General features: G+C 44.3%; 1 protein-coding gene across 4 annotated transcripts; it reads left to right on the top strand.

The window, feature by feature from the left end:
* The first annotated feature begins 98 nt into the window (after positions 1 to 98).
* On the top strand, positions 99 to 22257 carry RRP8 (ribosomal RNA processing 8). 4 transcript variants are annotated; one of them, XR_005020959.1, is made up of 8 exons: positions 132 to 450; positions 1436 to 1854; positions 2059 to 2512; positions 2603 to 2732; positions 2903 to 3009; positions 3094 to 3190; positions 3419 to 7655; positions 20963 to 22257. XR_005020959.1 is itself a non-coding variant. In XM_036861263.1 (7 exons), the coding sequence occupies exons 1-7, from the start codon at positions 199 to 201 to the stop codon at positions 3536 to 3538; spliced, it is 1377 nt and encodes a 458-aa protein (XP_036717158.1). In that variant the 5' UTR covers positions 99 to 198; the 3' UTR covers positions 3539 to 7968. The 4 variants fall into 4 exon arrangements, 2 of the variants coding, with proteins under 2 accessions (XP_036717158.1, XP_036717156.1); XR_005020958.1 differs by lacking the exon at positions 20963 to 22257 and adding an exon at positions 12046 to 13433; XM_036861263.1 differs by lacking the exon at positions 20963 to 22257 and having other exon boundaries at positions 99 to 297; positions 1485 to 1854; positions 3419 to 7968.
* The last annotated feature ends 778 nt before the right edge of the window (positions 22258 to 23035 follow it).

Raw genomic sequence — 23035 nt, 5'->3', positions numbered from 1 at the left:
CCCGCCTTCCTTGACCTTCTAGCCCACCAGTGTCTAAACTCGATGGTTTTCGGCGCTGCGCCGGCTGCTCTAGCCGCCTTAGCTTTCACTCTTTGGTTTCCGGCCCTGTTCTGGAGGCTCTGAGCGATTTGATTCCTGGAGACGAGCTGGGCACGTGGAGAGGCTGGTGGACCGCGCGACCTCGCTCTCGCCAGCCCCATGTTCGAGGAGCCGGAGTGGGCCGAGGAGGCCCCAGTAGTCGCGGACCTCGGGTCTGTAGCCTTACGGCCTCAGACCACGGCCGACTCGCAAATCAAGGTGAGTGGACCCGCAGGGGCACTCGGAACGGACCCCGCTGGATCCCAGAGCTGGGGCGCGCCGCATGTGTATTAGGGGGAGGCGGGAGCCTGCGGCCGCCCGAAAATCCCGGAATTTCCAAAAGAAAGTGACGTTGGAACTGAGAGAGACTTGGTGAGTAGAAGTTAGTGAAGCAAAGAGGGTTTCTTGGAAGGAGAAGCACGTGTAGAGACCGTGGTGTGAGAGAGCATGTTCTGCTAGGGTCACACACCTACACAGAAATAATCTGTGTAGTTGGAACGGAGAGAGTGAGAGGGGGTGCCGTAGAAATTGGAGAGCTAGATTAGAAGCTTTGCATACAGTAAAGATAGAAGCCAGTGGAGTGTTTTAGCAGAGGAATGATTTCTTCAGATTTGAATTTTGAAAAGGTCATTGGGTGCTGTGTGGAGATAGGAGAGAGCAAGAGTGAACGACGATGAAGGGTTGTCAGTACTACTTTTCAAAGGGAGGTGGTGCTGAGGGGAGCTCCAAGACAAGTGCCTGGCTTAGGACCGCCCAGTAGGACTTCAACCTAGAATGGCCTCCCAGACAGCAGACCTTCTCCTTTAAGCTTTTGCCGATGTGAGGGCTGCTGCACTTGCTCAGGCTCTTTCTATCCTTCGGTCAGCCTCCAACATGGAATCTGTCTGCTTTATTCCCTCCTCTTCAACCCCTCAACCCATTGCTGTAGTCCGTGCCACTGGCCTCTGTCTACAGCTTGTCCTTTTCAGTTTGTTCTCTACACTACAACTATTAAAGGAGGCACCTTTAATACACGCACGTGTGATCCTGTTACTCTTGTTTTCAGAAACCTTCCTAACTTTTATAAAAAGGTATTAGTTAGAGGTAGAAGCCTGAGATTGAGGGTTGGAACTCCTGGTCCCTGGCCTTGATCTTGTAGCTTGTGACCTTATCGCATTTCTCTGGGGAACCCCATTACCTCATCTGCACAAGGAAGAAAGTGGGGTGGATGATTTATCTGCCCTCCTTGGGATGGCGACTTGAAAGTTCTTCAGGGTCTGGCAGTCTTCATGACGAGTTAAGTTGATTGGGAATAATCCAGAGATGCCTCTAACCAGCGTCTGAATGAGGTCCCCATCTCTCCTTTCTTATTCTCCAGGCCCCATCCATTCTCTTCGCCCCTGCTCTCATCCCTTGTTTTCCCCCAGGGCTCCAAGCGCCGCCAGCTCTTGGCCACATTACGGGCCCTGGAGGCAGCATCTCTTCCCCAGCAGCCCCCCAGTCTGCCTGGCAGTGACGAGGAGGACGAGGAGGAGGTGGTGGAAAGAAAGAAGAAACGCCCAAAAAAGGTCTTGTTTGCCAGCGCTTCTCCTGAAGTAGAGAAGAAAAGGAAGAAGAAACGTCAAAAACAGGGCCCACCTAGCAGTGACGCCAAGGAAGAGGAAGTGGAAAGGAAGAAGTTCCACAAAGGGGCTCTTCTTGGAAATGACTTTGCTGAAGAAGAGAAGAGAAAGAGGAAATGCCAGAAACAGGACCCTTCAAATCCTGCCCAGCCCCTGGACAATGTTGACCAAACTGGTATTAGTGCATGTGGGACAGGGAGGGGGGATCAGCTGATCCTACATATGACAGAGGTTATCTGCCACCACTAGGTTTGGGGTTAGGGAATAAGAAGTACTTTCGTCTGGGCCACAACCTCTGTCTCAGGTTTTAGTCTCTTGCTAAGCCTCTGAATTCAGGGGATATTGCCCCAAATATGCCTTCCCATCTCACTCCCTGCAGGTTCCAAAGCTTGGAATTCTAGTGCTGCAAATGACTTCACCAAGCCAAGCCGTGAGACCCCTTGCTCTAATCCTCCGCATACCTTGAGTCGCAAGCAGTGGCGGAACCGGCAGAAGAACAAGCGTAGACAGAAGAACAAGTTTCGGCTTCCTCAGCCACCAGAGCAGGCCTCAGTCACAGCCGCCGCAGAGGAGACAGAGGTGCCTCCTGCCCCCAGTCCAGACAGCCATGGAGCCCGGGCGGAGGCTCTGCGAGCCCGCATGGCCCAGCGGCTGGATGGTGCCCGGTTCCGCTACCTCAATGAACAGCTGTACTCAGGGCCCAGCAGTGCTGCACAGCGCCTCTTCCAGGAAGACCCTGAGGCCTTTCTCCTCTACCACCGTGGCTTCCAGAGCCAAGTTAAGAAGTGGCCACTGCAGCCAGTGGACCGCATTGCCAGGGATCTTCACCGGCGGTGAGTGGGAGTTGGGCATTGTGAGAAGCGAGGTGTGTCAGTCACGGGCTCAGACCAGACCAGTGAGCTATTCCTCCCTTCCACTTCCAGGCCTGCGTCCCTCGTGGTGGCTGACTTTGGCTGTGGGGACTGCCGCCTGGCTTCAAGTATCCGGAACCCTGTGCACTGCTTCGACTTGGCCTCTCTGGACCCCCGGGTCACTGTGTGTGACATGGCCCAGGTAAACCCCACTCCTTCCACATATCTGGCCTGTGCCCTAGGCCCAAACTCCATGTGCTAATCTCTAACATGCCGTCTCTGCCCGGCATCCTTGTGTCCACCCCTAGCACTCAGTGCTGGCTTTCTCCTCCCCATAATGTGTGCTTCATACAATACTCTCACTCTGCACAGGTGCCTCTGGAGGATGAATCTGTAGATGTGGCTGTGTTCTGCCTTTCACTGATGGGAACCAACATCAGAGACTTCCTAGAGGAGGCAAATCGAGTGCTGAAGCCAGGGTAGGAGTCCCCAGGAAACAGATGCATGTATATGTGCACATGCGTGTGTCTGTGCATTTACCCAGAACTTTCCATCCTTTGCAGGGGTCTCCTGAAAGTGGCTGAGGTCAGCAGCCGCTTTGAAGATGTTCGGACCTTTCTGGGGGCTGTCACCAAACTGGGCTTCAAGGTCATCTCCAAGGTGAGGGCCCTAAGAAGTCTGTCCGTATTTTTGTCACATGTGTGGCCCTTCAGGGTAATAGTGGTGTTCAGGAAGGAGGTCATAATCAGACACAGACGTTTGTTCCTTGAAGGCATGACTCGTGGGAGAGCCCTGGGAAGCTTTCTGAGCAGGGACGGGATGTGGACGGAGGTGGTTTGAGGAGCTGGGGTGAGGATTTAGAGCTCACTGGGTCTTTTATGTCCGTAGGACCTGACCAACAGCCACTTCTTCTTGTTTGACTTTGAAAAGACTGGGCCTCCTCGGGTCGGGCCCAAGGCTCAACTCTCAGGCCTGAAGCTCCAGCCTTGTCTCTACAAGCGCAGGTGACCTCTGGACCCCCCTTGAAAGGGAAGGCAAGTCTTGAACTCCAGGCTCAGTACTCTGAAGACTGTATCCAGCCAGGCTGTGACCCGGGGCCTGGTACCACCCTTACTCCATCCCAAGAACAAAATGTAATGAAACCCCTGGCTCAGCCCTGCTCTAATGAAGGCTTCTTGGTTCCAGGAAGCATAAAGTCATTTGGGCTAGCTAAAGAATAAGGAGTTTATTGTGAGAATGCAGGAGTATCTGGGAATTATGGATCCCCTCAGTGTCATGGAAACGACATGGTTTGGAATTCAAGGCATCTCTGGGTTTGGCTCCTCTTTCCATCTCTCAGGAGCCACATGGGCTTTCTGTCCTAGCATCTCCACTCTCCTCTATTCTGCTTTTCCTGTTTGAGCACCAGCTCCTGCTTACCCATAGCTTCTGCAGCTTTGGTCTGCCCAGGCCTTGAAGGCCTGGGGCAGGCATTGCTTCTTGGCTCTGGGGCAGCTGGTAGCCCGCCAACATCCTGGCTGAGCACATCAGTCTGGGCTTCTAGGTCAGGATGGTTTGATTGTCCCTGTACTGAGTTCTTCTTGCCCCTGATCCTCATCTCCATCTTGGGAGCTGTATGGCCCAAACTACTCCTAGTATCTATTGTCCCATAGGGCCCTGGTGTGTGTCTGGCTGAGGGCACAGATTTTGGAATCAGGTAGGCCTGCCACTGATTGCTGAGAGTCTTTTAATCTTTGAATGTCATATTACTCATTTGGAAAATGGTAGGATTCTTGTCTCATGGGATTGTTGTGTGGTGTGGGTTAATGAGGAAATCTGTAGCTAGGGCTGGGTGCACAGGAGGTGCACAATAAACTGTAGCTGTGGCTGATGTGTGTTGTAAGCGTTACTGTTTTCTAAAGACCTTCTCCAGGCAGGGTTAGGGGTTGAAGAGTAAAGAATGGATTTGTTGACTGAGGAAGACTGGGAGAGCTCAAGATAGGCCTTTCAACAGGCTTATTTTATAGGATTTTTAGAGATTCTTGACAGATTGTGAGCTGTTCTTGGAGGGGGGGTGGTGCAGGAGCTGGGTCTCTTCATAAATCACAACTGATTGATGCTATTTGGGGTGGAGATTGGTCTGTTCATTGGCAGAAGGGTCTGTCTGTTGTTTCTGCCTTGTAGTGGGCCCAAATCAGCATGTCCTAGGAAAGCTATGGACAGGGAAGGCTAGTGCTGGGAGAAGATGAACTGAGATGATAGGTCCTTGGCCTCTTCCAGAAGGCATCTGCCATGGGCCCAGGTATAAAGATAGAGCCTGTTCTACCTATTTCAAAGAACAAGAACTGAGAGTGACCACTGGGACACAGGTTCCGGGGCTCTGAGGCAGTTGGGTGCCTCCAGTAAGGTGGGTGTTTTGAGGCAGGCTGTGTAGGCCAGAGGGCATGTTTGGAGGCTGGGCTATGAACCATCCAGCAGATACTGCTCAGTACCTTTGCATGTGCTTCTCTCTGCTGAATACTCATCTGATTGGCAGAGTCTTACTCATCCTTCCAAACAGCCTAGTTGTTTCCTACTCCGTTACTCCCAAAGCAGAACTAACCTCTTCATCCGCACTCTCAAAGTGCTACGTGAAGAGTGCAATTTCAGCACTTAAATACTGTGTGGCAATTGCTTTGTGCATTAGGCTGCAGTCTTCTCAACTCATATTTATCTTTGTATTCCCGAGCTGGTCACTTGAGATCCATCTAAGGAGGTGATAAGGATGACAGGGTCCAGTTGAGTGGGACCGATGAGAAGCAGGGGTGTTGCAGGAACCCAGGTTCGGGCACATGATGAGGGCACAGTGGACTAGTGACGGTGGAATAGGCGGAGGCGGTTGGGAGAGCTTCAGTGAGTAGAACCGGTGGGACATTGCGGCTTGGTGAGAGAAAGGAATCTGAAGCAAGTCTTGGGTTTCTGGCTTGAGCAACTGGTTGGGCTGGTGATGCCATTCAAGGTTGGGTTTTTGGTACCTAGATGTTCATTTGGAAGTGGGACAGAAACTCAGCAGCCAGAGGAGGTAATTCAAGTCATAGGAATAGATAAGATATCCAAAGTAAGATAATGAGAAGAGAAAATGGCTTGGAATAGAATTCTCAGGAGCACTTAATGGATGAGTAAAGGAAAATGAACCAATAAAGGGGACAAGAAGAGAAGGTGGGGCCAGAGATGGAGGAGTAAAACCAGGAGAATGGATTTCTTAATGTGGAAGGAGTGGGGAGGTTTCTGGCTGTCAGATGCTGTTGAAAGGTCTATTAAGATGAGAGAGAGGTCAGATCGCAGCAGGGAGAGGATTGCTGCATAATGTTGAGGGCCTGGGGTTTGAATTTATAGTGGTATTATTCATGAATTTATAGTGAGCCCAATCAGCCCAATGCTGTGGTTATCTCTACCTACTCAGGAATCTAGGTGTAGCTGTGGAAAAAGTGAGTACTGAGGGATCATCCAGAGTTGGAAACTTGCCATGCAATTGAAATAAACGAGCAAAGGAATTTCAGACCGTTCGTAAGTAAGTGATTGCTATGCTGGACCATGGAATTTGGTAGAACAGGTGAGTGGAGTAAAGACAGGAGTAGGTTGTTGCATTGGGGGTAACTGAACAAGTAACCTGGAAGGATGGGAGACTGTGGTCAGAAACTGGAATGCCTGAATAATTCATATTGGAAGCAGAGCAGCTCCAGGCAATGGCCAAGTTTAGAGTGTAGTTATAGGGGTGAGTGCCTGAGAGGTGTGCAAGGGAGGTTGCCAGGAGATTGGTTAATGCATGGAGGCCTCAGGTATTGAGAGAGGTTCTGCGTGGACTTTGAAATTCTCCAGTATGATGGTAGACATAAGCATGGAACAGGTGCCAACCTCTTGAAGAAGGGGGCAGATCCAGGAGATCTGCAAAGAGTAGGAGAGGCGGGATAGCATGAATTTCAAAGGGACAGAGGGTTCACACAGCCTACTAGAGAGACTTCCATCTTGGATCTTGGGGGTGATGTGAGGCTGGTGAGTGGAGCTGGCTGCCAGGCAGCCAAGACAAAATACCCTGACAGTCCTCTCCAGCTTGTCGGGATTCACTGGGGATTGTTGGAGAGACAACTGTTGTGGCAGCTCCATGGGGCAGGAATCACCTGGGATAACAGGGAGGCAAGCCATAAAGTCTAAGGGATGTTTTGGAGTAACAGGGCATCTGTCTCACTGTAGGACACACATCACCTTTTTATAGTTCCACATCTCTGTTTCCCAAGTGTTATTTATATTCCTAGATCTTGATTAATTTTCCCTGCTTTATTATTATGCTCAGCAGGACAGCTGGGGTCTGCCTTCCTCCCTCTTTTGCTTTCCTCCCTTACTTAAAATTTGGATTCTTTCTTTGCCTGTTCTGGCTCCAGCCACCTATATAAACATCTTTCTGGGTCTGACTCAGGCCCCCGGCTCCCCCTAACTCAGCCAAGCCTCTTATCTGCATTTCTATCAATTCTGAAAGCAGGACTTTCCTGCGTCTGGGTCCTCCCTGCTCCATCATCAGCTTCAGGACAAGCTGTTCTTCAAGTCCATGCCTGGGCTTCAGTGTCTAATGTTGAGAGCCTAGACTGAAGAGAGAACAATATATATTTCTTTTAAGAAATAAAAGCATGCCAGCTGTTTAAGGAACAATGAGATCAGTTTAAGGAACAATTGGAGAACAGAATGAAGGAGTGCAGTCATAGTAAGAGGTAAACAGGAGTGGGTAAGAGTGTAATTGGAGATTCCACTGGGAGCATTTGGGAAGCTTGAGGTATTTATTCCTAAAGCCAAGAAATGGTGAACCTGGAATCTGACTCCTGCCCTGGAAATGCGGAGGGCAAACAGAGATTCATTAACTGTTTCAGGGGTGGAGCCAGGGGAGTGCTGCTGCTTTTGCATTGGCCTGTGTTCCCAGAATTTGCTGTGGTAAGCCATGCATGAGTGTATCCTTTGCACCTTGCAGGAGAGGGAAGCGTCAGCTGGTCTTGAGTCCTGTCCGGTAGGACCATTTGAAGAGGCAAGGAGACCTCAGCACAAAGAAGCTAGGAGTGTGCCATGTGGGCTGAGAAGGGAGGCTCAGGAGACCACCCAGAGTAAAGCTGCCTCCACCAAGGTAAAGGGGACTGCAGAAAAGGGACAGCATGATGCTCCCTTTAAATATGTAGCAGGCTCATGGGGCACAGAAACATCCAGTCAAGCAAGAACTGTTTTATCCCCTTCCTTCTCTGCAGTTGGGCCCAGAGCAGTCAGCAGCTCTTAGGCGGAGAGGAGGTGAGAAGAGCAGAGAGCATCCAGATTGTTCCTCCCTTCCCCAGTGCAGGCTCCTTGACTTAAGTGGGACAGAGCTGGGAGGCGAAATAGTTAAAGCTACAATAGGTGCAGATTATTTATTGTAACGTAGGATTAGACATTGCAATCATTTTTTTAAAATTAATTAATTAATTTATTTTTGGCTGTGTTGGGTCTTCGTTTCTGTGCGAGGGCTTTCTCTAGTTGTGGCGAGCGGGGGCCATTCATCGCGGTGCGCGGGCCTCTCACTCTCGCGGCCTCTCTTGTTGCGGAGCACAGGCTCCAGACGCGCAGGCTCAGTAGTTGTGGCTCACGGGCCTAGTTGCTCCACGGCACATGGGATCTTCCCAGACCAGGGCTCGAACCCGTGTCCCCTGCATTAGCAGGCAGATTCTCAACCACCGCGCCACCAGGGAAGCCCCACTGCAATCATTTGAGATTGGTTTTGTATCTTAAACTGATTCTAAGACATCTGTGAACTAAGAATGAGCTGAAAAGTCACAGGCTTGCTGCAGCTTTTCTCTAAATGAAAAAGGGTTGGTGGGTGGTGAGAGACAAGAATAAAGTTGGGTTTGGATAGCAGTCTGTGCTCATGCTTCCTCAGCATCCCTTTTAGAGGCTTATTGCCCCTGCAGTCATCGTGGTGCTCCAGCTTTTGTTCCTGTTAACACTGTTCTAAGGGAGCACAGTTCCCAAAGAAGCAACGCGGTCTTGGCAGAGACACAGCTTGGCTCCAGTCACTCAACCACTTATGTAATTGCACGAAGCCCTTTACAGATTCTCACAGAGACCTCTAATTACGTCGTCCTCCATCCCTGTTTTTTTTGTTTTTTTGTTTTTTTTAAACATTAGCTTTTTTTTTTTTTTTTAAACTTTGGGTTTATTTATTTATTTATGGCTGTGTTGGGTGTTCGTTTCTGTGCGAGGGCTTTCTCCAGTTGCGGCAAGTGGGGGCCACTCTTCATCGCGGTGCGCGGGCCTCTCACTATCGCGGCCTCTCTTGTTGTGGAGCACAGGCTCCAAACGCGCAGGCTCAGCAACTGTGGCTCACGGGCCTAGCTGCTCCGCGGCATGTGGGATCTTCCCAGACCAGGGCTCGAACCCGTGTCCCCTGCATTGGCAGGCAGATTCTCAACCACTGCGCCACCAGGGAAGCCCCTCCATCCCTGTTGACTTCTCAGGCTGGCCACCTGGTTCTAGGACATTCGACTACTGCAGTAACCACCTTACTGGTCCAGTTGCTTCCACTCCTGTCCCCAGAGCAATTCATTTTCCACTCAGCCAAGTGAGCTTTTTAAAATGTAAGTCAGATATGTCACTTCTCTGCTGAAAATCCTTCAATGGATTCACAGTGCTCTGAGAACAAAAGGCAAACTCCTTCCCAGGCCCTATGTGATCTTGCCCAGGCCTCCCTCTCCAACTGCACCTTAACCCACTGCTTCCACACGAAACTGCAGCCACACAGGCTTTCTTTCCATTCCTCAAGTGTTCCAAGCCATTTCTACTTCTGGGTCGTTACATTTGCCACTCCATCTTCTCAGGATACTTTTCCCTGGTGAGTTCATTTTCATCTTCCAGATCTTCACACCAGCATCACCTTTTCTTCGGAGGAAAAAACGGGCTAGATGCTCACCAAAATGTCCTTTTCCTGGACACACAGTTAAATTACATTTCCCAGCTCCTTGCATCAGGGTGGGGCTGTGTGCATAGTCCTTCCCAGTGGAAAGTGAGTAGAAGTGATGTTTCACTGCCAGACCAAGACAGTTAAAGAGTGGACGAGTCTTCTCCGTATTCTCCACCCCCTCCTCTGCCTTCCAGGGTGACCCTGAAGCACGTGTTTTGAAGATGGAGTCAGAGCATAGAAGGAGTCTGGATATTTAAGTCCCTGCTTAGAGGAGAATTGCTTGACCAAGAATATCCACATTTCTTTGAACAAGGAATAACCTCTGTTGCGTTAATGTTTAGCATGATATGCCCTGGCTAATATATCTTCTCTGGCCATACTGTCCACCTTATCTTGATCACAAAACCCTTTTTGTTTCCTTCAGGTGCTTCAGACATTTAATTAGCTTACCAGATGCCAGTCAACACTTCCCCCAGTCCTATGAATTGGACTCCTAACTGGGGAAAAAATGCTCACATGAGGAAGTTGAGATACTGATTTTATCAGTTTATCAGTTACATTTTGATTGTGACCAAAAAAAAAAGGAAATCCCCCTAAAGAGTATCTTAAACAAATTAGAGTTTTCTTCTTGTAAAACTAAAAACCTAATGGTTGATGGTTGTTGGCATTGGTTCAGGAATTCAAGGATGTTAGCAGTTAGGTCTGTGTGATTCTCTTGATCTCTTGATCCTCATGGTCACAAGATGATGTGTTTTGATTAAGCAGAGACACCCTACTTACCGTTACCCTTCTCAGGAGTCTCACAGGTAGCCACAGCCCCTATCTTTTTGGCCTTACTTCAAGGGTCCTTCTACATTGTTAGTACTCTGGTGTAAATATGTTCCATTACTCCCTGTAACGTGGCTGAGACCAATCTGAAATATTACTATTTTAAATATATTTGTCTCCCCCGCCCCTTCCCACATCTCAGTGGCCTGTCAGCAACTCATCCAATTCAAAGCTGTTCTCCCTCCAGCTCAGTGGGGTGGGGAAACCTTCATGGTCTGTTTCTTTCACTCATTCTTTACCTCCTCTGTCACTTCTAGGATTGGGATGGGGGAAGGCATGTTAGAGGCAAAAAGGCTAAACTGATTTAGTTTAGCTTCATCAGTGTGTTCTACCAAGACAGGCATTTAAATGTTGGCTCAGTGTGTGAGGTATTGGGGTTCTTTGGAGTCCCGCCATGGGGACTTGCGTGCTAACTGGTTTTGGTTCCCTCCTTATGATACTCAGCCCACACTCCCCCTCGGCTCCTCAGCTCCTGACGCTGACAGTGTATGCACAGCGTCCCAGTGCTAAAGTCCCTCACCCTGGTGGGCAGCCCTCCTGGGAGAGGTCCCAACAAATACCTTAAGAGTGGTTACCTTTCCGGGAGCTCCCAGGAAACTCATGCATGTTGGTCCTGCCAAACAGCCCAAGTGCAGCCCAGCCAGCAGCTGACTCCCCTCCCCTTGCCCTGTCCCAGCTAGCCTGACTCTGAGCTCTCCATATCTCTCTCTCTGGCTCCAAACCCTCACAAGTGATTCAGGTTACTTTCTCCTAAGAAGCCTCTGCCCCAGGCTCCACCCCAGTGGCCATATGGAGCTGGGTCTATAAGTTTCTGAGTATAGCAAGCGTCTTGCTAGAGAATGTAGTGCTGAATGAATATAAGGTCTCTCCCTCTCATGGGAACATGAAATGACAATAAGTGGTTCTGTTGGAGCCCTCCTCGCTTGATTTAGGATGGAGGGAACAGCACTGCTTCTTTACCTTTCAGGGAGAAGTTCTCTCTATTCCTAAAAATTCCCATCAATGAAGCTTGCATTTCTAACTTCATGTACAGTAGGAAGGTTGGTGGGCCCTGGATCACCTTTATTACCTTAGAGTAAATTCTATTTAGGTATATCTAGCACCCTTATTTAACATCTTCTTACTTGTGCAAGTATTCTTGTAAAATGTGAATTGTTCTCGTGCATGTGCTTTATTTATAGAGTATTGTCAACAAATCTTGTCTTCTTTTTTTCCATCACTCAACTGTGTTTTTAATATCCATCTATGTTATCAATCAGGGCCCACTCAGGAAAATAGAAACCATACTAAGTGTTTCAATTAGAGGGCATTTAATGCAGAGAATTGACTACAAGTGGTAGAGGCTGAGACAAAAGAAGATGCTTGATGTAATTAAAAATTAAGAACTGGAGAAATCAGATAATGTCCTAAGGCGTGGGAAAACAAAAGGGAAGAAGGGAAATGATTACCAGAAACTAGGAGCTCAGAAAAGGGGCCACTTTTGACTGGTCAGTACTCAGATCTTTGTGGGGAGGCTCCCGCCACATACCTGGTGCTTGGACTTCCGAGGAAGGAAATGGCCTTGAGGGTGAGGGAGCAAGGTCTGACTGTTCTCTGACTGCCAAGCGGGGAGCTGATCTGCTGCTGGTGTCTCAGAAGTGTAGCAAAGCTGCTGCTGAGTGCAAAAGAAGCTAGTAGCCAGAGACAACTGTCTGCAGCTGAAATACTGTGACAGCAACTGGAAAACCGGAATGAAGACTCTCCCCCTGTGTTTCATTTTCAGTTTCCCTCTATGGCATCCCTTTGGCAAAACCTAATGGAACCACCTGCCAGTGGATTCTGGGAAATACACTTTGCAGAATCACAGCTGCAACAACACAACTCCAGAGTGTGTGTACGTGGGGGCTGAGAGGGAGGTGTGTTGCAGAGGGAGATATGGAGAGTGTAGGAGCCAAAAGAAAACAGGTAAATAGCCAGTATATTCCATGTAGCTGCTCATACATCTAGATTGTTGCTTCTGTCAGCTGTGAAGTACTTCATAATATGCATCCACCATAGTAAACTTATATATTGGCCTGGCTGCCTCAAATTCTTTGCCATCTGGAGAAATTAAAATCCTTGCAGCTAGGGTTCTGAGTACAAAATAAGTGCCCCTGACTAGATGCACTCATTTGAGATTTGGGAGGTAAGGGTCATCTTCCTGCCGCTTGGCTGTGATTGCTGGAGGCAGGTGTAGGCGCTGGGTTTCTACAGCAGCGTCCCGCTGAAGCCAGGGACAAAATAGGGTGCCTGCTGTAGGGGCGAAAGTTCAGCGTATTCTGGAAGTTCAGTAGGTAAAATAAATCTGCTCTGTACAAATTTGGCTTTAATAAGATGGTTAAGAAGAAAAATTATTGGAAGGGTGTCAATAAGTTACTCAGAGAACTAATGGAAAGTCCAAGGAGTGAGGCTTAGAGAACAGACAGGAGCCAAGGGAGGATGAACAGCTGCAAAATCTAAGGTCAACTTTAGTCAGTCTGGTTAGGATGGCACTGCTGTCACCATTGCTACTTGACTTTTCTCTCACTGTTGTTGGTACATAGATTGATGCTGAGAATTGAGTTAATCCTCCTCTATGTTCATGGCGCTATATTAGGACTGGCTCAGAAAGGCCTCTCTCCTGTTCTTTGTTATTTTGTTTGTTTACTTTATTCCTGATTCATACTTCTGCCCCTCTTGTACCCCACAATGTGTTTGTCGTGTGCCCCTGGACACCTGTGTTTCTTTGGCAAAATAGATGGTGGTTTTGGTATATGCATGCTGTGGCAGAGACTTGCCTAGCTGTTCCTCACACCGATTTTCTTCCTCTTGGGAAATTAGCTGTACTCTTTCCCGGCTTCCCTTATTCTTAAGTGTGGCCATGTGATTGAATCTAGCCAATTGGATGGTAGTGGAACTAAGGTGCGCTACTTCTGTGACTTGGGTCCTTAAATTTTCCTATGCACAGTCCCCCATGTTATTTCCACTTTGGCCTTTGAGCATATGACCTTGAAAGCTACACATTGAAGATGATGGAGCCAAAAGGTGGAAGGAGCCTGAACATCACCTAGAGGAGAGCCACCCACCAATTAGGAACATCTGTTTTAGATTTCACATGAGTGAAAAATAAATCTCTATCTTTTTGAGCCATTATACCCTTGGTTTGTTGTTACAGCGACTAGTAATCTTTTTTTAAAATCCCTTTTAATTGAACACATCAGAAAAGTAAACAAAACACGCACCCATACAGAAAAGTGAACAAAAATGTTAAGCCTAATGGTTTATCACGAGGCCAGTACCTGTGTACATGCCACCTAGACTAAGAAACAGAAGGCTGTCAACACCCAGAAGCCTCTTTTATGTCACCTCCCAACTTTCTTCTCTTGACTTCGCAAAGTTACCACCATCCTAACTTTCATGACATTGACTTCCTTGCTTTTCTTTATAGTCTTACCAGTTGAGCATCCATACCTGAATTGTATATATTTCCATGTGTCTGGCTTCTTCCACTCAGCATTGGATTTATGGGATTCATCCATGTGTTGAGTGCAGCTGAATTTCATTCATTTTTATTTCTGTAGAAATATATCCCATTCTGTGAAGAAACCACAGTTTATTGATTGATTCAACTGTTGATGTACATTTGAGTTATGTATCAATCAGAATGGGCTGGATCATGCTACAGGAAATAAAAACCCAAAATATTAATGGCTTAACCCCACAAAAGATAATTTTTTATTATTGCTGTAGGTTGGCAGGGACTCTGTTCCTAGTCACTAAGGTACTCAAGCTAATGAAACTCCATTGCAATACATGCTTCCATAATCACTAGGCGAGAAAAGGGAACAAGACAGATCACACCCTGGCACCAAAAGCTTCACCCTGGAAGCAACACATGTCCTTTTTGCCCCGTTTAATTGGCCAAAACAAGTCTCATTGCCATGTATACCTCCCGTACAAGCCTACCGTGTACCCAGAAGGAAGAGAAACAGAATGTGAACTGCCTAATGATTAGTTTGTGGTTCCTACAAACAATGCTGCTGTGAACAATCTTGCAAGTGCCTCTTGTGCATGTGCACATGCTTCCTTTGGGAATATAACTAGGACAAAACTGGTCATAAAGTATGTATATCCTCAACTTTAATAGTTAATGCCAGGCTGTTTACAAATTTTTCAATTTATACTCCCTTCACCAGGGAAATGAGTGTTCACATAATCCACGTGAGAATTCACTTTATTCCATATCTTTGCTATCTTGTGGCATTGTCCCCCAGTTCCAGTATATGTGTTATGTTATGCCCTTTGGTTTAACTTTTCATTTCCCTGATTACTAATGGGATTGACCTTTTCATGGGTCTTACTGGCTGTTTGAAAATCCTCTTCTATCAAGTGCCTGTTTAAGTCTCTTGCCCATTTTTTCTAATGGATTGTCTTTTCTTTGTTGATTGTTGTAGTTATATATATATATATATATATATATATATATATAATCCCTTTTGGTTATATGTACCGCATGTATCTTCTCCCATTCTGTGGTTTGCTTTTTCACTCTCTTAATGGGTGTTTATTGATGAACAGAAGTTTAATGTAGCCTGGTCTATCGATTGTTCATGGTTAATGCTGTGTGTGCCTATTTAAAGAATCATTCCTACTGCAAAATGATGAAGATATCTTACTAAATTATCTTCTGGACGTGTTAGTATTTTGCTTTTCATAGTTCTACAACCCATGTGCAACTGATTTTTCTGTGTGGTTAGAATAGGAGCCAAGTTTAATTTTATTTCCATCTAGATATCCAATTAATACGAAACTGTTAATTGAAAAAAAAAATTTCCTGTTGCTCTCTACCTTTCCATATTTTTCTATATAAGTGCGAGTTTGTTTCTGGGCACCCTAATCCATTCCTTGGTCTGTACGTCTATCTTCACAGCAGTACCTCACTGTTTTAACTACAGTAGCTTTCTAATAAGTCTTAGTATGTGGTACAGCAAGTCCCACACGTTTTTCATCTCCAGAAGGACTATTGTTGGACCTTTGCATTTCCATGATTGTCAAGTTCCCCGAACACCCTGATGGGATTTTCTTATGCTGGATCAGTTTGGTGCGATTTGATACATTTGTAATACTGAGGCTTCCAAATCTGTGGTCTGTGTGCTCCATTTCATTAATTGCTGTCAATAATGTTTACAGATTTATGTGCAAAGTTCTTCTTGCACATCTTTTGTTAGATTTATTCCTAGGCATTTACTGTTTCTTTTTTAAACATCTTGCAAATGGGATCTTTAGAAATTTCATTTTCTGCTTGCTTGTATATAGAAATATCACCAATTTTTGTGTGTTGACCATGGGGCAGCACCCTTGCTAAGTAACCTCACTTACTAACTGTAATAATTTATCTGTATTCTTTTATTTTCTACATATATTATACTCATATCATCTCTGAACATCGTATCAGTTTATTTTATCCTTTCTAATTCTATATCATTTATTCTTATCCATGCTATACTCCACTGGCCAGGAGATCCATCACTGTGTTCAAGAAAAGTGATGTTGGTGGAAGTGTGACTCATTATCAGACTTGAAGGAAAAGCTTTCAGTATTTCATCACTGAGCGTGATATTTGAAGTGAGATTCTGATTAATGGTTGTCAGATCAGTAATGTGCTCTACTTGCTATTACTTGTATCATGAATTGGATTTTATTTATTTATTTATTTATTTATTTTTGGCTGTGTTGGGTCTTCGTTTCTGTGTGAGGGCTTTCTCTAGTTGCGGCGAGCGGGGGCCACTCTTCATCGCGGTGCGCGGGCCTCTCACTATCGCGGCCTCTCTTGTTGTGGAGCACAGTCTCCAGTCGCGCAGGCTCAGTAGTTGTGGCTCAGGGCCTCGTTGCTCCGCAGCATGTGGGATCTTCCCAGACCATGGCTCGAACCCGTCTCCCCTGTATTGGCAGGCAGATTCTCAACCACTGCGTCACCAGGGAAGCCCCCATGAATTGGATTTTGAATTTTGTCAAATGCTGCTTCTGAATTGAGATGATCATATGTTTTTAAAAATTCTGTCAGTGTAGCAAGTAAAAGATTTATTTCCATATGTGAAATCAACCTTGAGTTTTTGGAATAAAATCAGCTTAGTTGATTATATCTTTTTTATATATTGATGAAATCAGTTTAATAATACTTTGTATAGGACTTTTTAATCTGTGCTCATGAGTGAACATAAGTGATATCTTCCTATAAATCTTCCTTTTCCCACTCAACACGGTGCTTTTAGTTCTCTTCGTGTTGCTATATGTACCTATAACTCACTTTAACCTCTTTTTCAAATGCTCTAATGGCTTCCCATCTCATTCATAATATAGCCCACAGTTCTTTACTATAACCGAAAAGCCCCTTGTATTATCTGGATTCCAATTATCTCTCTAACACTCGCCCCCTTCATGCACACCTTTTCAGCCACACTGTCCACTTTGCTATTTATTGAATATTCTAGGCATGCCCCTGCCTCAGGGCCATTGTACTATTTCATCTACCTGGCATATATTTTCACAGTTATCTTTATGGCCTACTTCCACACTATATTTGGGTCTCTGTTCAAATGTCAGTCTATCAGATAATCTCTCTCTCTAGCCAATACTTTTTTTTTTTAACTTTTTTTTTTAAGCCAATACTTTCTACTGTCTTACCATGCTTAGTGTTTCTTCAGGGGACTAATCACCACCTTTTAAATTACATATTTATTTGTTTATGTAGTTATTGTGTATTTCCCCACACTAGAATGTAAATTCCAAGAGAGCAGGGACTTATCTGTTTTATTTAATACTGTATCCCTGGGATCTAGTACATACTTGCATCTGACATCTGTTTAGTGTTCCAACATGTATTTGTTTAGAACATTTAACATAGCCATTCCTCTAAAGACATTTAGATTATCCAAATCCTTGTGACTACAAAAAAATGGGGGAAGGATTTTCTTATAAATGTTCTCTTAAATGTATACAGTGTATATATGAGTCTTGGTTCCAGATTTCAAGTTAATTTGTCAGGCCAGTTATGCCACAATTAACAACTATAAAATCTGAGCAAAATACACACAAAAACCAATATTTGAAGGCCCTGGAAAGTGAACAAAAGCAGGCAGAAAGCACAGGAGAATTTACCCATGAAAGACTTTAGCTGCAGTGGGTAAGAATTGTGATTTTTGTGGTCTTTCTGTCTGAAGGTTTTCCTTCCCCACCCCATTTTCCAGCCCCACCCTATCCCCCAGTTCCAAACGCAGAAAACCACAGCCTTACTCAAAACAGCAGAGGACAGAGTTCAAGGCTGGTAAAAATGCTGGAAATTTAAGAGCAGAAATCCTGGAAGAGAGAGTGGTATAAGGGGTGAAACCAAAATTTGGACAAACTCAACCCAAATCTTTGGATGACTACTAAATTACACATGCAAAGGGGAGACTCAAGGGGACCTAGCAAAAATAGCTGGCAGAATCCAGCGTGGAGCCTATCTTCAAATGACAGAAATGCACTGGAGTAAGATGTGCAAATTTGCTGCTTTTTTTGCCTGAATACATTCCTCAATTCATGTCCAGCTTGGGTGGCAGCTGAAGTGTCAGAAGACAGGGTTTGGCAGTGGAGAGCAGCTGGAAATTTAAAAGGAAAATCCCAGAAGCAAAAGAACTATAGAGGAGATGAACCCCCAAAATCTGTCCAAGTCTTTGGCCAGTGACTAACCTATGTAAATGCAGGTGAGATGCTCTGAGGCTAGGCTAAAAAAGCAGCTGCTAGAAGCCGAAAGAACTAAGTAGATATGTCAACTGTTGTATGCACAACATAGGAAATATGAAATTTGCATTTTGAGGCCCCCCCCATCCCAAAATTCCTTCATAACAACACCAACAACAAATCTTCAGAACATAACAGAATGAAAATTTCCATTTGGTTCTTTCTTGTAGTTTCTGTGTTTCTACAACATATTATTCACGATATCCAGTTTTTAACCAAAATTACGAGACATGCAAATATATAGGAAATTATAGCCCTATTATAATTATAAAAATATGAAATTATAAACAGTAATTTATACTCAAGGGAAAAGACACTCAATAGAAACTGACTCTAATGGGCTCAGATATTGGATTTAGTTGTCACAGAGTTCAAAGTAGCTGTTATTAATGTGTCTAAATAATAAAATGAAAATATGGATAAGAAATTCAAGGAAAATATGGCCTCAACGAATATACAGATGGGAAACCTTGCCAGAACATAGAAACTACAAGAAAGAACCAAATGGAAATTCTAGAACTGAAAAATATAAATAACTAAAAGGGGGGAAAAAAAAGGATAATACAAAGTACTTGATTTGTACAACAGAGAAAATAGAATGAAAAAATTGATGGGACCTGTGGGATTATAACAAAAGATCTAACATTGTGTCATTGAAGTCCCAGAAGAAGATGAGAAGGAGGATGTAGCTGAGAAAGCACTTGATGGAAAATATCCAGAAACTTCCCAAGTTTGGTAAGAAATCCATATGGATTCAAGAAGCAAGTGAACCCCAAACAGAATAAACATGAAGAAATCCATTTAAAACATATATAATTAAACTTATGAAAACTAAATAAAAAGAAAAAATTTGAAACAACTAAAGAAAAATGACACCTTACCTAAAGGGGGGAAACAATTGAATGACAGCAGAGTTCTTATCAGAAACCATGGAAGCTATAGGGGAGTGGCACAATTTTTCTCAGATTTTGAAATAAAAGAACTGTTAACCCAGAAACTTATACCCAGTGAAAATAAAATATCCTTTAGGAGTGAAGGGGAAATTTGGATATTCTCAGATGAAGGGAAACTAGGAGAATTTGTCATCAGCAGACCTACCCTAAAAGAATGGCTAAAAGAAGTTCTCCAAATAGAAAGGGAATGATAAAAGAAGAAGTCTTAGAACATCAGGAAAGATGAAAGGGCACAAATATATGTGTAAACAAACATGTGTGCATGTACAGCTAGCTTTCCTTCTCTTGAGTTCTCTGAATTGTGTTTGATGGTTGAAGCAAAGTTTATAACATTGTCTGATGTGGTTCTAAATGTATTAAGACAATTACATTATAAACAGGGAAGGATAAAGGGAAGTAAGGTTTCAATACTTCACTTGAACAAGATGACAACACCAGTAAACCATGTTAAGTAATATATATATAATGTAATACATAAAACAACTACTAAAAAGCTATATAAAGATATAAACTCAAAAACACTATAGAGAACTCAAAATGGAGTGCTAAAAAATATTCAGTTAACTCATAGAAAGCAGAAAAAAGAAAACAGACAAAAATCAGAGAGAGTAAACAGAAAAACAAACAAAAGCAGATTTACTCCCTAGCATATCAATAATTATATGTTAATGAACTGAATACACCAATTAAACAACAAAGATGGGCAGAGTGATTTGAAAAAAAAAGACCCAAATATATGTTGTCTACAAGAAACTCACTTTAAATATAGCAATATAGGCAAATTGAAAGTAAGAGGAAGAAAAAGATATATCATGCAAACATTATTTAAAAGGAACCAGGAGTGGCTATATTGATATCAGATAAAGTAGACCTCAGAGGAAAAGATTTTGACAGAGGGAGAAAGGGACATTATATAATAATAAATGGGTCAATGCAGCAAGAAAACATAGCAATCCTAAATGTGTACACACCAAACAACAGTGTGCAAAGTACATGAAGTAGATCTGATATAACTGAAAGGAGAAATATACAAATCCAAACTTGCAGTTGGAGACTCTCAACAATCGGTAAAACAACTAGACAAAATCAACAACACTCGCAGGATTGTTAAAAGGATTAAAGGAGAGAACCGATTTGAAAGTGACTCCTCCAGTACCTGGCATATGGCGTGTAGGATCTGCTCCCCCAAATGAGTTAATCTGTTCAATCTAAAAAGACTAAACACTCAAAAGGCCCATGTCTCTACCTTCAGTGCTGGCACCAACCAGTCTTCCAGCAGACCCATACTCTCCAGGGATGGGCTAATCGTTCATCCAAGACGAAAGAGGGGCCTCCTTCCCCCAACTCACATACACCTAGAGAAAGCCATATTCAGTGGGGCGAACTTGAATCCCCATTCTAACCGGTGGCTCAGATCCTCAGGGCCAGTGACGACTGTGCTGGATGTTTACTATATTCTTTCATGCAGAAAAAAGTTCAGTATAAAGTAGTGCTGTCTTAGGTCCCATCCAAGAGGATTTGTCATCCTGAAGTTTTTAAAAGTACTCTTATTCAAAATGCCATTCCTTGCATGGCTCTCAAGCACAGGCTCATAGTCATATGGTCTAAAATGGTCCAATTTTCTCTCACAAAGTGAGAAAAGTATGTCAAGCAGAGTAAGAACTTGAAACCTGAGTAAGAGTACACTTTGCCTAAAATAAGACCCAGGTATGATTTTGTTGTAATAACTACTGACTAAATTTTTTTAGAGAAAGAAATATAGACAATAAAGGTAAAAAACAAACAAACTGGCTCTGACTTTATGACCTTGAATAACTGACTGAATTTGTATCTCAGTTTCCTGATCTGTAGCACGGAATAATAATAGTACCTATTATAGCTACTATTATAGTTACCAGGGCTTCTTAGGCATTAGTGGGTGAACTGGCACTTTTTTTTTTTCTATTTCAGACATTTCTCCTATATATCCTATTTCTGAATGAGGATTTCAAATTAGACTGAAAAGCTGAAAAAATATGAGTTTCAGGTGAGCTGCAGAGCACTAGTGAATGAAATTTTTGGTTTTTGGATTTATTAGTGCATATAGTGTACAGAGCAGGATCACAGATTTCCTCACAAATTTGGATATGCAAATAAAATTTAGCTCCTTTCTCAATTACTGGTCTGATTTTCCTCACAAGTCTCACTCCCATTCTCCACTCCGCTGGATAGTAGAAGAGGCTAGAAATAAATTTGTTTCACTCTCTTTAGGTTTCATTTATTCTCTTTGAAATACAGACTCAGAATTTCAAATTCTGAGCATTCTACCTTTGCTCCTCTCCAAAGTGGCATCTAGGTGTAGAGAGGAGGGCTTGTGTGGCATTTTGATGTTCAGAAGGAAGGGGTCCCTGGCCTAATACTGGTTCTTGGGTGTGCACAAGCTGGAATTCTCTGGGTATGGTTGGCCCAGCTCCACCCCTGGGCATCCTGCCAGAATTTGCTTCTAAAGCTGATGAATTCGTGGTCTTGTCTTTTTCAGCTGTCAGGGCCTTTTGCTCCTCCCTGCCAATTTGGCCTCCTCTCAACAACTCTGTTTGGTGCTGCAGACCCTAGTGATTCTCTGCCTCATATTCCCTCGAGCCTAACAGGTCTCTATTCAGTTTCCACACCATGTAGGGATCAAGGGATACTTCTTCCTTTCCATGTCACTCTGCCTTCTTTATCCTCTTGGGGCCACAGTAGGTCCATGCTGCAGAGCAGTTCCCTTCTAAAGTCCCAGTTAGGGAAAAGGGCAAAAGCCTCTGCCCTCAGTACCTCAGTTTACTGCTGAAGTCCCAGATCAGGTTGATTTTGTCATATTCCTCCCTCCCTTGATTCCACTCCTTCATCCATCCCCCCAACCCCTGCCACCCCATCTGTCCAGACAGGATGGGACATATTTCTCTCCTTTGTCATGTGTCTTACTTCCTCCTGACTTACATTGAGACTTTACTTCCCTGATGAGATTTTTTTGGGCCACACCTAGCAGCATGAAGAATCTTAGTTTGCCGACCAGGGATCAAACCCAGGCCCTGGCAGTGAAAGCACTGAGTCCTATCCACTGGACTGCCAGGGAATTCTCCCTAATGAGATTTTAATTTACCTGCTAGACAATTTCAACAGTGAAACTGTCAAATCTGGAACATTTTTACATGCAGTCATTGTATTTGAGCTATGCTGTCACTTGGTACTTATTTTATAATCTCTGATTGACTAAGTTTAATAATTTGCTGGGCATAATTCAAGAATGAATTTCAGTCAATTATGCATCAATAAAGCTGAAATTTAAAAAAATAAAAGAAATGCTAGGTTACAAAAAAGAATAAATTTTGGTCTCGAGAAGGATGTGGATTTGTAGAAACTATTCTGTGCTAACCAATTTCAGATGGTTTTACTCGTATATCACTATTGTTCCCTGTTCCCACTGTGGAAAATAGTACTGATGGTAAATATGGACAGAGGGTTCATTTATCCAGAAGGACTTCTTTAGTACTCTGCTAATCTCCTCTCCTGAAGGAGTAGGCATGCCCCTGGTTGAGTGTGGAAAGGAAAAGGGAAGAGTTGCTGAGGACAGAGAAAGCTTTTGCCTCTTTGCTTAGCCTTTCGTTAAAGGAAATCAGTTGCAGCGCAGTCACCAGCAAGTGGGATGACTGTGAAGAGGGTGTGCACTGATGCTCAGTATACACCTCTGTTTGCATTTCCTTCCACCACGTAGCTTGTACCGAATCATACAGCAAGGGGAGTAAGTTGTACCTAGTAAGTTTTGGTGCTTGGGGGCAAGGAGAGGAGCTCTTGTTGGCTTTTAGCTGGTGTTGTCTGCTATACTCTAACCCAGCTTTTGTCAGAGAGGTTTGCCCTGGGGTAGCAAGCAATCACGCAACTAATAATAACTGAACGTATCAAAGCAGAACTCCTCTGATTCCCTACCTCCAACCTGTCTCTCAGATTTCTCATCTCAGTTAGTGACACCATGATCCACCCAGTTGCTCAGTCATCCTGCGGTAG

The sequence above is a fragment of the Balaenoptera musculus genome, chromosome 8 (genome assembly GCF_009873245.2).
Source record: "Balaenoptera musculus isolate JJ_BM4_2016_0621 chromosome 8, mBalMus1.pri.v3, whole genome shotgun sequence".
Classification (NCBI taxonomy): domain Eukaryota; kingdom Metazoa; phylum Chordata; class Mammalia; order Artiodactyla; family Balaenopteridae; genus Balaenoptera; species Balaenoptera musculus.
Note: the sequence above shows the minus strand (reverse complement) of the source record. Positions and strands in the feature narration are given on the sequence as shown.